The sequence below is a fragment of the Gymnogyps californianus genome, chromosome 2, assembly GCF_018139145.2.
Source record: "Gymnogyps californianus isolate 813 chromosome 2, ASM1813914v2, whole genome shotgun sequence".
NCBI classification, from domain to species: Eukaryota; Metazoa; Chordata; class Aves; order Accipitriformes; family Cathartidae; genus Gymnogyps; species Gymnogyps californianus.
Window position 1 is genome coordinate 149193647 of NC_059472.1, and position 14914 is coordinate 149208560.

At 40.7% G+C, this 14914-nt stretch overlaps 1 protein-coding gene across 1 annotated transcript in view; it reads left to right on the forward strand.

The window, feature by feature from the left end:
- Nucleotides 1-14914, forward strand: part of GPR158 (G protein-coupled receptor 158) — a 207345-nt gene that overhangs the window by 173835 nt on the left and 18596 nt on the right. Inside the window, exon 7 of the mRNA XM_050891873.1 lies at nt 11860-12098. Within this exon, the coding sequence (XP_050747830.1) occupies nt 11860-12098 (239 nt within the window). The remainder of the gene's footprint in view (nt 1-11859; nt 12099-14914) is intronic.

Sequence of the window (14914 nt, forward strand, 5' to 3'; positions counted from 1 at the left end):
TGTTGTTCCTGCATCTTAAGTATCTTCTGTGAGCCTGGAAGTTGCACTGAAAGACATGAAGCTTCTGTGGAAGCCTTTGGTATTTAACTTGCATGTTGGACTTTTTATTCTACGAGGGGGTCACTGCTCCTCCATGCCAGCAACTGGCCTCTTCCTTTCCTCACTGTAGGAGATGCTTAACATAGACCAATAACTCAAAACCCAACTGTACAAGGTCCTGAGTAACCTGCTGTCATTGATCCAGCTGTGATCAGGAGGGTTGGATTAGGCAATTTCTTAATCTCTCCCTTCCAACCTTGGATATTCTGGCATTCTGTGAATTAATCGACCAGAGACACAGTAACTCCCCAGATGCCTGATGAACTTTAATACCCTTGCCAGGATTTTCATTCCCTTCAGTGTAATCTACTCCAGGTGCACATTTGCAGAGGAATATTGTTAATAATAACAATATTTTATCACATGGACATTTTATCCAAAGAAGTTAGCATTGTTTATGGTCTCAGTTTCTATTGGTGGTAACACTGCTGTGTCTCGTGACAGGTGGAGATGTTCCTGATTTTATCTGTTGTAAGAGTTTGAATCTTATCTTTTGCAGACAAGCTGAAGAATAAACTTTCCTTTCAAATACACCTGAAGGTCTTAGCCATGATACCTGCATGCACAAACATGAGATAAAGTTAATATTTATTCCACAAGTGGAAGGAGAACACAATGCTGATAAAGAGCTGCTTTTTCAGTAGAGTTGATATAAAACATTGCTGCCTGTCAATCACGTTATAAAGTGGTTAACATTTATTTTATTAAAATGGGCACAAAACCCTCAACAAATATTATAACTAAATATTACAGTTCTGTGTCTTTCTGCAGCTTTCTGTACCACGTTTCATTAACCCCTGTCAGCTTTGCATTATATAATAAGGGTGTTGGCAACCCAGCACCTCTTCTTCAGCTGTGCTGAAGTATGGAAGTCTGCATTGTGGATCTGAGAGGAGGATTGTATCCAGTGGGTGTGATTACTCTTTCTTACACCTAAAGGAAGTAAAATAGTAGGACAAGTTCTTTCTGTTACATCTGTGCTGTTTGATTATCTGCCATGGTAATGAATGCATGTAAATGAGAACAGAACACATCAAAGACTGGACCTTTCAGTGTATCCTCCTCCTCAGTGTCCTCGTGGTTGAAAAGAAATGCAGATTTGGATTGTTCTTGTTCATGATTACTTAACTCTTATTTTGTTAGAAAAAGGTAGATAACTCTGAGGGCTGATATGTGAGAACTCTGCTTGGTTAATTTATATGGACTAGTAGAAGAGATTTTTCCAAGTATTAACTGTATTAATTTGAGGGAAAAGCATGAATTTTGGAAATTCCACTGTGTAAATTTCATCAATGTTAGCTGAAATTCAGGAATTTGGGGGGGGGGGGGTTGAAAATAAGGCTTCCATATCTGCATATGATTAGCAATGAAGAGATAAGATTGGGAGGATGACGTGATAAAAAAATGTGACTGTTTATATGGCTCTATTTGGGTATGTAAAGGTGCACATGCTTCTGGTCATCCAATATGGAAGCAGCTGTATGAACCTCTCTTAACCAGTTCACAGTAACTTCCAGCACTGAAACATTCTGACAGAAGAAAAGTGAAAGGAAAAAATCACACTCCAAAAGATATGGAAGAAATAGAAGGGCATAAAAATGGTGATGTGTTACAGTTTATAAAGATGGCAGAGGTTCCTGTCCCTTCAATTGCTGATGTTTGCTTCCTGCATCTTTAATAATGGATTGCCATTTTAAAGTAGTGTGTAGGAACGTAATTTCACAGCAGAAAAGGAAACAAGCCCTTGCAAGTAAATTTGTGAGGATACTTTTGTGCCAAAAGATTTTGTGCATAGTGCTTTAGTGAGTGCTCCACAGTTACAGTACTTCTCCTAGTCTCTTTCTTTGCACTGGAATATTTTCAAGGCAATATACTTAAACCAGTTTATTTTGAAAAATACTTCTCTTGAGCGTCCTCTGACAATGCGGCTAGACGCACAGTCAGCAACAGCTTTGAGCTGTATGCACCGTCTCCTGCAGGAATCTCCTCCAAAAAGGCAAAGAGAAAACTCAGAAAATTAGGCATCTGTTTGACCAGTCAAGGTGACTGATTTTTTTAATGGAAAAAACTCAGGGCAACTAGATATATCAGACCAGAAATAGCAGTGTTTGTGCCTAATTCTTCACCTGTGTACCATGCCCTTGCAGGGCAGGTCTTGATTTGATCCAGCTTAGTGAATTTTGAAGTTACATCAAGCTCTCCACAGTCTTCTCTGGTTCTTGGGAATTTTGTTTCCAGGCTCCTGGATCTGCTCCAGGTCTCCTACTGTCACCCACTGCTGTCTCCCAGACCTCTTCCTGAGCTTGCTCAGCAGTCCATTGACAGACAGGGCAATATCATTTCTGTCAGAGAAGTCTACTGACACCATCGTTTCTTAAAGAATTGTATCTTTAATATCTTACAAATATAGCTAATACCAGATGTCACATGGAGTTTGAAGATCCGCAAGAAAATCTCATCGGCATGAGAAGCTGTGTAAGGAAAACACAGTTCAACTCCTAAGGAGCAATGAATTTTGCTCTGCTTTTCATCTCCAAGTGGAGTATTCAGAGAAATCATTTGGTCACTGAAGCTCCTGTGATGAGAAATCCAAACTCAAACTCTGTGATTAGATCTTGTAAAACAATGGCTTTGGTCCTTTAGAGCAGGGATGGGGAACCTTCTCGTTGCTGGGGCCATGGAGACTGTGCAAACACCTGTACTGGTCTGTGCATTAATGGGGTCCCAGGGATGTCAGCCAGTAACTGCCTGGCCTGGGTGAAATGAAGAGCTACATCTGGCCTGCAAGCTGTGGGGTCTCAGATCCTGCTCTAGAAAATTCAGTAGCAGAATTGTGTGGTATCATTATAAGAGCACCATTAATAGTTTTTAATGTTGTTAAAGCAGCTAATAAGACAAAAGAGATCACATAACAGCACATTTCATTTTATGCTGCTTTAGTATAGAAACTTGCTATGTAATTAGAGATAAAAAATAAGTAAATTAATGAGATCTTTTTATTGAAATCTTTTTATCTTGTTCAATCCACAATGTAGCACACATGAACTAACAGTTACAATATCATATTAACCACATGTGTAATGGGATACAAAGGGGAAAACAATGAAGCATCCATCTATGAACATTAAGACATTTATCTGTGAAATTATGGTTATGTTGTTTTCCTTCAGTTGCTGACTACTGTTTAGTGCATTTCTCAAAAAGCAAAGTATAGTGATCTGTAAATATGCTATGGATATATAGTTCAGTCCTCACAATAAACAACTGCTAGCAGAGTGAATTGTGATTCACTCAAGTCCACTAAATTTTTGTTCACTGCTTTTTGATCCAGAGAAAAGCCTTGCATTCTTCTTATATAGTACCTTAATAAATTAATCTAATAAGTTTATAAAAGTGGTGAAACATGTAGTGCAGCTGCTATGGATTGCTAAATCTTATGGTCCTGTTGAAAATTTCATGTGTATTGCTTTTTTTAAAGCTGCAAGTTCTCACATCATGCAAATGGATCAGAATATCTACTGTCTTTAGCTTAAAAGAAAGGAGGTATTTTGGTTTTCTGGCCACATTAAAAATGCTGAAAAGGTACTGTCTTTTTTAAGTGAGGCTTATCATGCTCTGATCAGAAGTACAATGCTTGCCAGTGAACTAAGAAGGAGAAGAAAGGAAAGAAAATCTTTCTGTATCAAGATATATAGCCACCCCCAAATTTACTTTGGCCTGGATTTGGGCTTTATCTGTGGCAAGATTTTCCCTATCCGTGGTGTGACTATTTTAAGAACAAAGATACAAGCTTTGGCCTAAGGTTTTGACCAGCTACCTTATTGCTGATCACTAGAAAATGCCTCTGACATTTGAAAAGGTTGTTGAAATTGTCTGTGAATGTTTTCAGCGGGAGAGGATGCCTGTATGGAGCAGCACTAACAAAGAGGGGAATTTGTGTCATCCCGTCTGGTTTTACTCATCAGCCTTTGTTAAATGAAATGTTGTGAGCCGGGATCAGGAGGGGAGTTGGCTTTTGTACATTCAACTCCACAGCGCTTTGTGAAGCAAATTTTGTAATGAAAGCCTTGAAAATGTTCTTGACCTGTTGTAGGAAAGGATTACTAGGAGGCAGTTCTTGCATCTGTTTTCACAGTGTAAGCTTCCTGATAAATAGTTACCTTGAGATCTTTTGTACTGCCTGTTCTGAAAGTCTTTGATAAGGGTAAAGACCTGAATGGCTTTAGATTTACAAAAAGATAATAGCCACCTGATGATTTTTAAGAAGCAAATAATTAGCTTAGCCAAAGCTTGTATAGGCTGAAGGATTTATAATCTTCAGTCTAAACTACTAGCGGCAGGAATCTTAAGGATCTATGAATTAAGGTTTCTACCACAAAACCACCTCAAATTTGAATGAAGAAAAGAGCTCAACAAGATTGGTTTGCTTATGGAGAAAAATGTCTGAGGAGCTGACCTCATTTTTACCAACTGAGGCATGTAGCTGTTTAAACATATCTATCAGGAGGAAATTACTGAAATGGCTATGTTAACCATTTGGTAGCAGACTCAGAAAGAGATGGCTTTGTGCCTATCCCAAGGACCCGGGATTTTCAGAATTTTAGGATCTTACATAGGATTCTTTGGTCATGAACTCTTGATTTTGGTGCCACTGAAGCAACTGTGTGATGTAACCTTGCACCCGAATAGTTGACAAGCAGGAGACATGTCACTGCTAGTCGTCTGGGGACAAATTGATGGGCTTTTTATTTAATGGTTTACATAGTCACGGTGTGCTCTGTAAGAGCTCTGCCTGGTCAGAGTTTGACAGCAGAGGGTCAGATGTTTCACTGACACTCTAGTTCTGCTAATCTCAGCAGAATTCATGGGGGTATTAGTTCAGTAAGTGGTTTATTAGAAGAGATAATTAGCACAAAGCAGATGAGGATTTCATAAATAAGGAGACTTGGTCTGCATCACTGGAACCTAGTTACCTGACATGGTAAGTCCCCTTGTTGAGCCTTCTTACCTCTCAGCTCCCTCTCAGCTCCCCAGTGCTTGGTACCTCCATCAGCACACACCCAGGATGGGCAAATCCAGTTGAGGAACAGACATTTCTGATGAGACCTACCTGGATGACACAGTGATATGAACAAAAGCACTTCAAAAAGGAAAACACACACACACAGTTTCAGTGTCTCCTGCAATGGGAGCTAGCAGGCAGCCAGAACAGATGCGGGCAGCAGGGCAGTGAGCTGGGGGGTGAGGAGGCACTGGGGAAAAGCAAACCTCAGCTGGTCTGTCAAAAGACTCCAGCTACAGTCCTTGGAACTGGCTGCAGGCAGAGAAAGCTTTTTGATCTATAGTCCGCCAGGAAATTGAGCTTTTCCTAGGTGGGAATTTAGACTTGCAGGTGAAAGGAGAAAATAAAGCATACGTACAGCATCAAAAATGTCAGAATCTGGGCTACATTTAAAGAAATAACAAATAATTTTGTTTGCTCATTCCAGGCTTACCTACAGATTGACAGAAAAAAGCTGCTTCAAATCAATAAATTTTCATCAAAGCAAGTCATATTTTTAGACTCATTCCATGTTATTAAATATGAATGGGACTGAGAGTCCAGTGCTGCTCAGATGGGAATGAGAGAGTGGTTCTGATTGCGGTGGGAAACCTATTGGACTCCTGTTGCCTCCCAATACGCGGCGCCTTCCCTTGAACAGCGTGTGATTTCCCTCCCACCTTCCTCAGTCTGCTCAAACTCTTGGAAATTATGGCAGCACGGTTTATCTCCTATACATTGATCCAGAAGGGGAACTTCCATTTAAGCACTGTAGAATTACCTTTATACACGTAGTATTAAAACTAATCTAGGAAACTACTGTATGGAGTAGGTTAGCATTAAGTCATGACCCATGTGTCTTTGCTTACTAATGGTAGTTTTTACCAGGCACTGAGGTAAAATACATTTTCTAACTCCTCTTCACAGCTTGCTTTTCTAGCCATACATCTGATAAATTTGTATTACGTTGGTTTTCCACAATAGGATATCACTTTAAAACTCTAGGGAAGGTATCAAGGAAACTGTACTTTCAAAATCACATTTTTGAAAGTAAATGTAATTTGTTAAGGAAAAAGGACAGCACTGTTTCCCTGATCACTCAGTACACAAGATTATCTGATCGGTAATTTGTTAACCTACCATCAGGATATCCTCAGATATAAATATTGCCATTTATTAACCACAGACCCCCAGGTGAGGATTTGAAGCCAGGCACGCTTCCAGTAGAGGAAACAATCCTGCAGCACAGTCTCCCTCCCTGTGTTTCTAGTACCATAGGTACCTAGGGTTTACCTTGTAACTATCTAGCAAGCTTATGATACGTTTCATGGTCTCACTGTGCAGACTAGCTTGTGGTCTGTTACCGATGACAAAATGCAGTGCATTTGGAAGGGTTAGTCAATTCTTCTAAGAATTTGTTGCCTTTCATGGCAATAGTCTTCTTGAAGTGTATTTGCTATTACAAAATTCTTTCCTGAAATGGAAAATGTGGGAGTTATCCTATTATCTACACTCTGATATATTGCAAGTGTGGTGTGAAGGACTTGAGATATTTTGATGGCTATCAGTGATATGTGGCCAAGTTTGCTGGCTACACAGAGGATGGGGACTCTCAGAAGTATTCATACACCCAAGTAATTGCCAGAACTTCTTTTTCTAGTTGTTGTACCTTTTCACTGGACAGGAAATGATGCATATGATGCAGGTCTTGCCATGCCGTTGTCGTGCTGCTGACATGGCATGGCTCTCAGCCCCCGTTTGCTCAGATTCAAGATGATCAGACTCAATAAAGCAAAAGATCATCCCGATTTCAGGGAGTATCTTCTTCAGTGCTGGACTTCACGTCTGTTCTATGCTGAGGTCTTGAGAAATCACTTGGGAAGTAGACAACGACTAATTTGGAGACTTTCAGCTGCGATGTGATTTCTCTCTCTCAGTTGGGTTTTATCCTTTCCAACCAAGAGCCAGTAACTGGTGGCATGAGTGCATCTAAATATGATTTGTGAGGTCTTGGGCCTTAAGTGTTGATGTTCTTTCTTCAGTCATCTTCCCTGATGTGAAAATAAAACCTGCACTCAGTATTTGTGTGTGTGTGTATCGATGTGTCAAGTGCGAGGCGTAGACTCTCTTTTGTATTGACATGGTGCCATACATGTGTTTTCACTTTTAGTAGAATCACATCAATTTACAAACGCGAAGTAACTAGTGGCACGTTCACTGTTACTCCAGAAAAAGCAGATAAGACATAATCCCTGCACCATAGGAGGGCAATATACTTTATAAGAGCTTGACCTGTTATCTTTCTGATGTAGCTTTCGTATCACAATAAAAATCATCAGTCTGGAACAGAACAGTTTGACAGGATGACTCAGTAGAGCCACAAAATGACAGATGCTGGAAATAAAAAATAAACAAACTGTGCGAGGTCATCGCTGTCAAAGCAGGATCCTTCACCTGTTGTTCCTGCCGCTTATGCAGTCAGCTGATAGTTTGGGGGCCATGTTTTCTGTTCACAGGACAGATTATTGATATGACATGAAAATTTAGTATGGTTTTATTTATTTTCTAAGATTACACATTATATCTCGGGATGTAACTTCTACAGCAGCAGCCACATGCTTTGCATGCTGTTTCCAAGCTGGTGATCCCAGCCAGTCCTGTGAACCAGCATGCTCTGTCCCTCTGCTTCAGATCCACTTGCAGCATCACTTCTCTTCCCAGCTGCTGGGCTTCCCTTGGCTCTCAGCTCTCAGTGTTTGCAACCAAGCCCTCCCCTTGTCCATTTATGTGGAGCCAGGCCCCCCCAAAAAACCCTCAGACCATAGAACTTAATTCTCCCCAGACTTGGCAGTGCAGCCAGCAGAGTTGGGAGTTACCTGCAGTGGTCTCCAGGCAGTTCATTCAGCCTGAACTGTGCCTTCTGTTTACTGTGTAAAAAGGATGGCTATTGCATATCAGCTTTAATGCTGCCTGTAGCTGTCTGTAGAGGTCAAAGCTTTGCTTGAAGGCAGCTGTGTCTTCCAGCAAAGCAGGTAGAGCACATTGCAGTGTTCTGTCTGATCTGCCTGTAAACAGAGCTGATGACATGTCACTGAAAATGATGGTCTGATTATCCAACAACAGCACATAATAGTGGATTGCATGCGCTGAATGGTTTTAGCTGGGAGAAGAGCTAGAAGATGCTGAGGAAGATGGTTAAGTTTCCTCTTCTGCCTTAGATCAGAGGCCGTACGTCTCAAACAGCGCCCTAAGCTTCTACCAGGGCACTGCCTGGCACTACCAGGCATTTTGCGGGTAGACAGGACAAGAGGAGGAGTCTTTCCAGTTGACATTGCCTTACTTGAGACTCATAATTAAACATTAATTTGCTCGGGGATTTGAATCCAGGGCTACATCTATATTCATAAGTTCATCAGAGAACATTCCTGGGCGCTGGAACTCCATCCTCTGTCCTGTTCCTGCCGCTTTTGCAGTCAGCTGATAGTTTGGAGGCCATGTTTTCTAATCAACAGTCCTAATTGTTTTAGTCGTCCCTGGCCTGCCCTTGGCCCGTGCTAATCTGAATGCTCTCAAGCTGTTTCCCAGCATGGTTCAGGAGTTGGCACAGGCCATTGCAGTGGGCAGTTTGCATGCAGCCACCCTGTGTTAAAGGGTAGTAATATGGATGCCGGCTGTTCTGTGCCGGTTGGAATCAGTGCCAGGGACAACCCTAGGCATATTTCATTTCCTAGTATAGATGCAGCCCCCCAGCTCCACTTCTTACCTCCCTGTGAGAAATCTCTCTCATTTGTTCAATAGCCAGTTCAACCCAATATATAGATATAGAACAGTGCGAAAAAGGGCGACTGAGCATTGTCTACCCAGAAGTCAGGGCAGGGATTTGAATCGAGAACTCCCCAATTTTCTGATGGAGGGTACCAGTCATCAGACAATACGTGTTTGCTGAGGCAATTTGGTCTCATATTGTAGCGATTCAATTTTTTTATGGTGAGCTTTGATAGTATATGAGTCAGAGGTATAGGAAGGAGAATGACCCTCCAGCCTGGTGAGTAAGCATGCTCTTGGGAGGGGAAACGCCTGGGCACTTGTGTCTGCTTTGATACATGTTCAATAATACATAAGAAATGAGAGGAGACAGAGCACGTCGGCCAGTGTTGAGGTGGTGAGCAATGTGGGTTTGGATTCATGTTGCGGCAGGCAGATGAGGGAATTGCAACTCTGGAGCTCATGTTCTGGTTGAGTACTTTTATGCCACAGCCTCTGGAAAGGAGATTTTCAACATTACAAATCTAACCCAGCTTTCCTTACAGCTTCTCAGAAAAAGAATTTTGGAAAAAAAAAGTGTAAAGGTTGGGTTACATGTAGGCCTACATGTCCAAGGTAGAAATGGTGGTGGTGGTGGTAGATGCTTATTTTTGTGAAAAAGAGGAGAAAAAAGAAATGTGGTTTGATCCAAATTGGAGGGGTTTTGACTGCTTTACTGCAAAATTTTATTTGTTTCACTGTGCTTAGATCAATAATGTAACAGCAGCCCACCCCTCTCCCTTAGAAAGCTGTCTCACAGTCAGCAGTTAATGAGCTGGTACTGGAAAAAATGTAATGGGTCCTACCTTGTTACGTCCAGAAGAGGCTCACATGTTGGCTTTCGGTAGAATCACCAAGAATTGACTCTGGAGAGCTGAAATACAAAGAAAAGAAAGGTTTCTAGTAGTTCTCAGCTGGTTTGTATGATTTCTTTAATTCTTAAACCTTCGTAAACACGTACAATGAGATTTTTCTCAAATGCAAACTATAGCTGTGAAAAGATCGTGTTTTCCAGTTCACTACAAAAAGAATACCTTTTCCTTCCCTTCAAAGAAGCTAAGTATTGATCGGCATTCACAACAGGGAGGAGGAAAGCCTTTGCTTACTGATTTTTAGTGTTCTGAAAATGAGGATTTACCAGTGCTGCCCTGGAACAGTAGTGCTGCAGCTGAGCAATGTGGAGGGGAAGTCGCCTGCCTTGCCTCTGTGGAATTTTTTGTCTATCCTGCCTGAAGTCTTTGGGAAGCTGCTTCCAACATAAAACATTTAGTATCTCTAAAGGGAGAGTAGAACATCTATCAAACATGGAAAGATCAAGAACTGTGACTCCCTGCGGAGTAACTGTTGGGAGGGAAACAGCTGAATAATGTTGAACATATTCAGATCTCTGACTTCACCTAATGCACACTGTGAAGGCTGTGTTTGCAGTCAAACGATGATTCATTTTTATGGATGTGGAAAAGCTTTTGTGCTTCTGCCTTAAAAGACACTGCTCTAGTGTTTGAGAGGCAACGCCAGTTGCTTCTGTCTTCTCTTAGACAAATATAAGCATAAATATTAATCTGGAATGTGATTTTTTTTTTTGCTGAAAAGGCGGGCCTGGCCGTGGAACGGCTTGGGAGGTGGCTTGGTGCTTGGTACACTGAAAAGACTTGAAAGCTGACAAGGACATTTAAAAAGTCAACTTTCTGAAAAAATTCAAGTTCCCTAAACCTCAGTGATAATTTGTCCCTTCATGGATATCAAGAGTATTCACTGGACATGCTCATGCTCAGGAATCAGGAACCACCGTGGTTTTGAGGACAAAATCACTGAAACAGCTCACCCCTTCACTTTGAAAGGCTCCTCACCCCAATCTCTAAAGCAGCGTTTAAACTTCAGCCCATCTGCTTCTGAAGGTTTGGGTACATGAAAACTTCTGTGATAGCCTTTCCTCACTGCCCAGCCTTGGTAGCTTGGCAGGGTCAAGGCAGGAGCACTGCAATGGCAGCCCCTGCAACCTCCTTTTCTCACAGGAAAACACTAGGAGAAGGTTAGATGCTTCTGGCAGATCCCGTACTGCAGGCAACACGAAGAGATATTCTGTGCTATGTGAAGAGTCAAACTACTCCCAAGGTGATTTCCTCAAATTTTGCTTGCCCTCATGCTCCCAGCAGGACCTTTGTCTGCTTTAGCAGGTGGCGATGGCTAGAAAATGCAGGTGTTATTTCCTTGAACAGATTTTGGCAGGAGTAAACCTATCCTAATAGTAAGTGCAAATGTTTTTAGAGTGTTACGTGTTCAGTGGCTGTTACATGGTATATGTGCCTGATATATGATGTGGCTTTTCTTATGATGGTTCTGTCTCAGCTCGAAAAACATGTTGTTGCCTCTAAACAAGTCAGAAACCACTTAATTAGCAAAGTGCCTCCCACAGTTATTTCTACGAGGAGTAGGTTATTGTCTCAGAAGCATCAAACTCAATGAGAAAAATATCCAAGAAGTGCTGTTTTTTTCTCTGGAAATAGCATGATTGGGGATGAGCAGACAGACAGCATCAAAACGAAATGAAATCTCACACACATGGTTGCTGTTTTATGGAAATGACCTTCCCTTTTCCAAAGACAGAAGTCTTCCACTGGGAGCTGGAAGGTACAAAACAGCTTGACAACACAGCATGTGAATGCGTGTCTCTAACATAAGCATAGCTAATATTTTCTATTATTGCTGTGTAGCACTCTCTGGGCAGCAATCAGTTCCATTTAAATACGATGAATATGAAAGTAATAATGTTTCAAATTTCACTCTTGTACATACTGTCAGGGGAAAGAATGTTGATAATTTTTTTTAATAATCTGGTAGTGAAATAAAATGAAAATTAATTCCTGCGAAACTGCTAGTGCTCTTCTTAATTCTGCACTGTCTGAATTTTTCAGGGTTTTGAAGGTATTCCTGTCCCGAACTGCTCAGCGTATTCCATACATGACAGGTGGGCGAGTGATGAGGATGCTGGCTGTTATTCTCCTGATAGTCTTTTGGTTTCTCGTTGGCTGGACTTCTGCAATAACCCAAAATTTGGAGAGAAACATCCCACTCATTGGCCAAGGGCAAACATCTGACCACCTGATCTTCAATATGTGCCTCATAGACCGCTGGGATTACATGATGGCTGTTGGTATGTTCATTTCCTAGCTTATCTTTAATTTTTAAAATAAAGCTTGGTTGCCTTTTCATTTTTCTTCTTTTAGATTATCTTAAAGTTTTGTCAGACTGCCTAATATCACGTGAAAAGTTTCTAGGGAAATAAAATATCAGCATGTATATTTTTTAAATGGCTTGAGAAGTAAAACAGAATTAAAATATACTGAGACTTTTATGACTTTCAAAGGTTTGTAACTTGGATTGTAGTACCAAAGTGATGGGTGCTCAAGAAATTTCATCTTTGTAGGCAGGAGGTATCTAGCTCTTCTACACTATTAAAGTGAGAAATTGTGGCTAGATTAATGGAGGCTTTTTGCTTCTGCACCACAGAACTGGGCAGATCTCTCTTGTGTGAGGAGGGAAAGAACTTGCAAGACCACTCGTTCATAACCTTAAAGAAATTAGTATCAAAGTAATGGGAATAAGAAATGCACATCAAACGCCCAACTTAATGTATTTGTTAGATGTGCTCTCAGTGTTTGGGATAGGCAGGAGCTAAAAAATGACACCTTGCAGAACTCATATCAAGCAGAAAAATGACTCATTTTTGTTTCCTTAATTTTATGACAAACAGTGGATTCCCCATGCCAGGGTTCAGTTATACGGTATAATGTGCTTCCTCCTGAAGGCCGGACAGCTTCGGTGCTTGTGCACCCAGAGCCGTTGTTTCTAGTACAGCCCAGGTGTGCCACCCACTATTTCAAATACATCAGTGTTTTGAAATCTGAAATAAATTCTTACCTTTCTGCCCTTTCCCTGCTTCCCCCATGGACATCCCACTGACAGCTCTGCTGCTGAGGATTAGGGAGAGGTAATGGTGGCTCCTCCACATGAGAGTGCAGACAAGATGGATAGAAGCAGCCTGGGGGTATGAGGAGTGTTTTCTCTAAGAGTGGTGTACAGAAAGCCAGCGCATGGTAATGCACAGCAGTTTTAAAGTGCAAAACACTGCTGCCAGCTTCACCAAGGACTTTCCGTGACTCTAACATGCCCCTGTGCTCTGCTCTTCTCTCCTTCATGTAAGATCTCAGAGGCAGTCAGGCACACTGGTACCCCATATGTCAATATGCTCACTGGTAAATCATGCAGAGAGGAGTATAAAAGAGTACGTTTTGAAATGCGTCTCGATTTGGGCCCTTTTGGAGGGATGTACTGATAAGATATAACTATACTTGGCAGTAATGGAATAGTACTATCGCCAGAGATGTTGTAAAATTAATAACAAAAGAGAATTAAATGTGGAACACTTGATTATGTCATCTGCACTAACCCATTTTGCATCAAAATTTTACTGCATTTCACAGCCAGTAATACAGTGTAGTTTTATTAAAACTTTGATAGTGGTGGTTGTTGCATAATGGCAAACAAATGTTTTTATTCTCTGGATTTTATAGCTATGGTAGTGTAGTGATTAACAACTCAGATCTTAATACCTAATTATGATCAATAGTTCCTTTTGGTAAGAAATTGCATAAGTTGCTGTCTGCCTAATGTTGGAAAAAACAAGAATAATTTTTAAAGGTATATTTACATTTAAAGCGGTTTTTAATGTTTTTCAAAATACACTCAAGGGCAGTAGAGGCAAAGCTAGCTCTTGAGCCTGAACAAAATTGGGCAGAATTTCTTATGTTCTGTCATTTTGCCTTCTTACCCAAACTACCTTATAAGCAGAGTTATGTTTGTGCAAGTCTTCAGTAAACTATGCAGCCACATTAGTGGTACCAGGAGATGTACGCCTACAAGTCTGTACTAACGTGTGTGTCTTTCTCTCTGTATATATATTTTTATACATATATGTGTGTGTATATGCACTTCAAGATTTTTATTGTTAATAGCAGTCTGAAAAGCTTACAGCCAGTAGGAACTAGTTCCAAAATTAGATACTTCATCTCAGAGATATGTCAGGAGAAATACCCATAATGCAGAACCCCTTTTATTCCTGTAGTTGACTGGGAGCAGCCTTGCAAAAGATTCTATGTGATAAATTAATTGATAGATTATGATATTTGATTTAAAATGCTAAAATAAAAATGCTGGATGATAATTTATGAAAGGCTTGCTGTTTCATTTAATTTAGTCAGGCACAGTATTTTATATAAAATTAGTGAGTGTTTTGGAATATATTCTGTCACCTGTAGCCCTTGCTGGAATACCTCCCTGTTTCACTCGGCTGTCAATGCTTTGCTGAAATGCAGAGAGGGAATTTTCAAGGTCGTAGATTAGTGAAGTGAGAATTAACAAGGCTCTGTTAGAAAGTCGTAATGAGATGAATCCTTTATGCTACCAAAGATTATTGGAGTTAGGATTTATGAAGCATTTTCCATACTAATCATGCTACTTAGGCTCTATCTCCGGAGACTTTTATTGCAGTGAATGTTTTATATTTACATTTCCATTAAGTTTAAGAGGATGCTTTCTTTGAGAGACATAGGGACTTAGACACAAAGGTTGTCACCATTTCTAGCATTGCCTCTGTACTCTGTGATATGCTGATGAGAAAAATTAGCATTCAGTAAATCTTATTTCATCTACGTAACGTAATGTAAGTTAGTATGCATTTTCCTTGAGGTTGGATACTTGTGGGTAGCTTATTTGTTACTTGCCTAGATTCTTTTATTTCCTTTGTGTTCATTTCTGCATCACTTTCAAGGTTGGGGCATCTGTCTCATTGACAAGCCATGGCATGGTTGACAATCTGAGATTTTAGAGAAAGACCTGAGGGTTTGAAAACACTCACCCACAAAGCCTTTTTCCTATGGCCTGAATATATTCTATACCTCTACCTGTCAC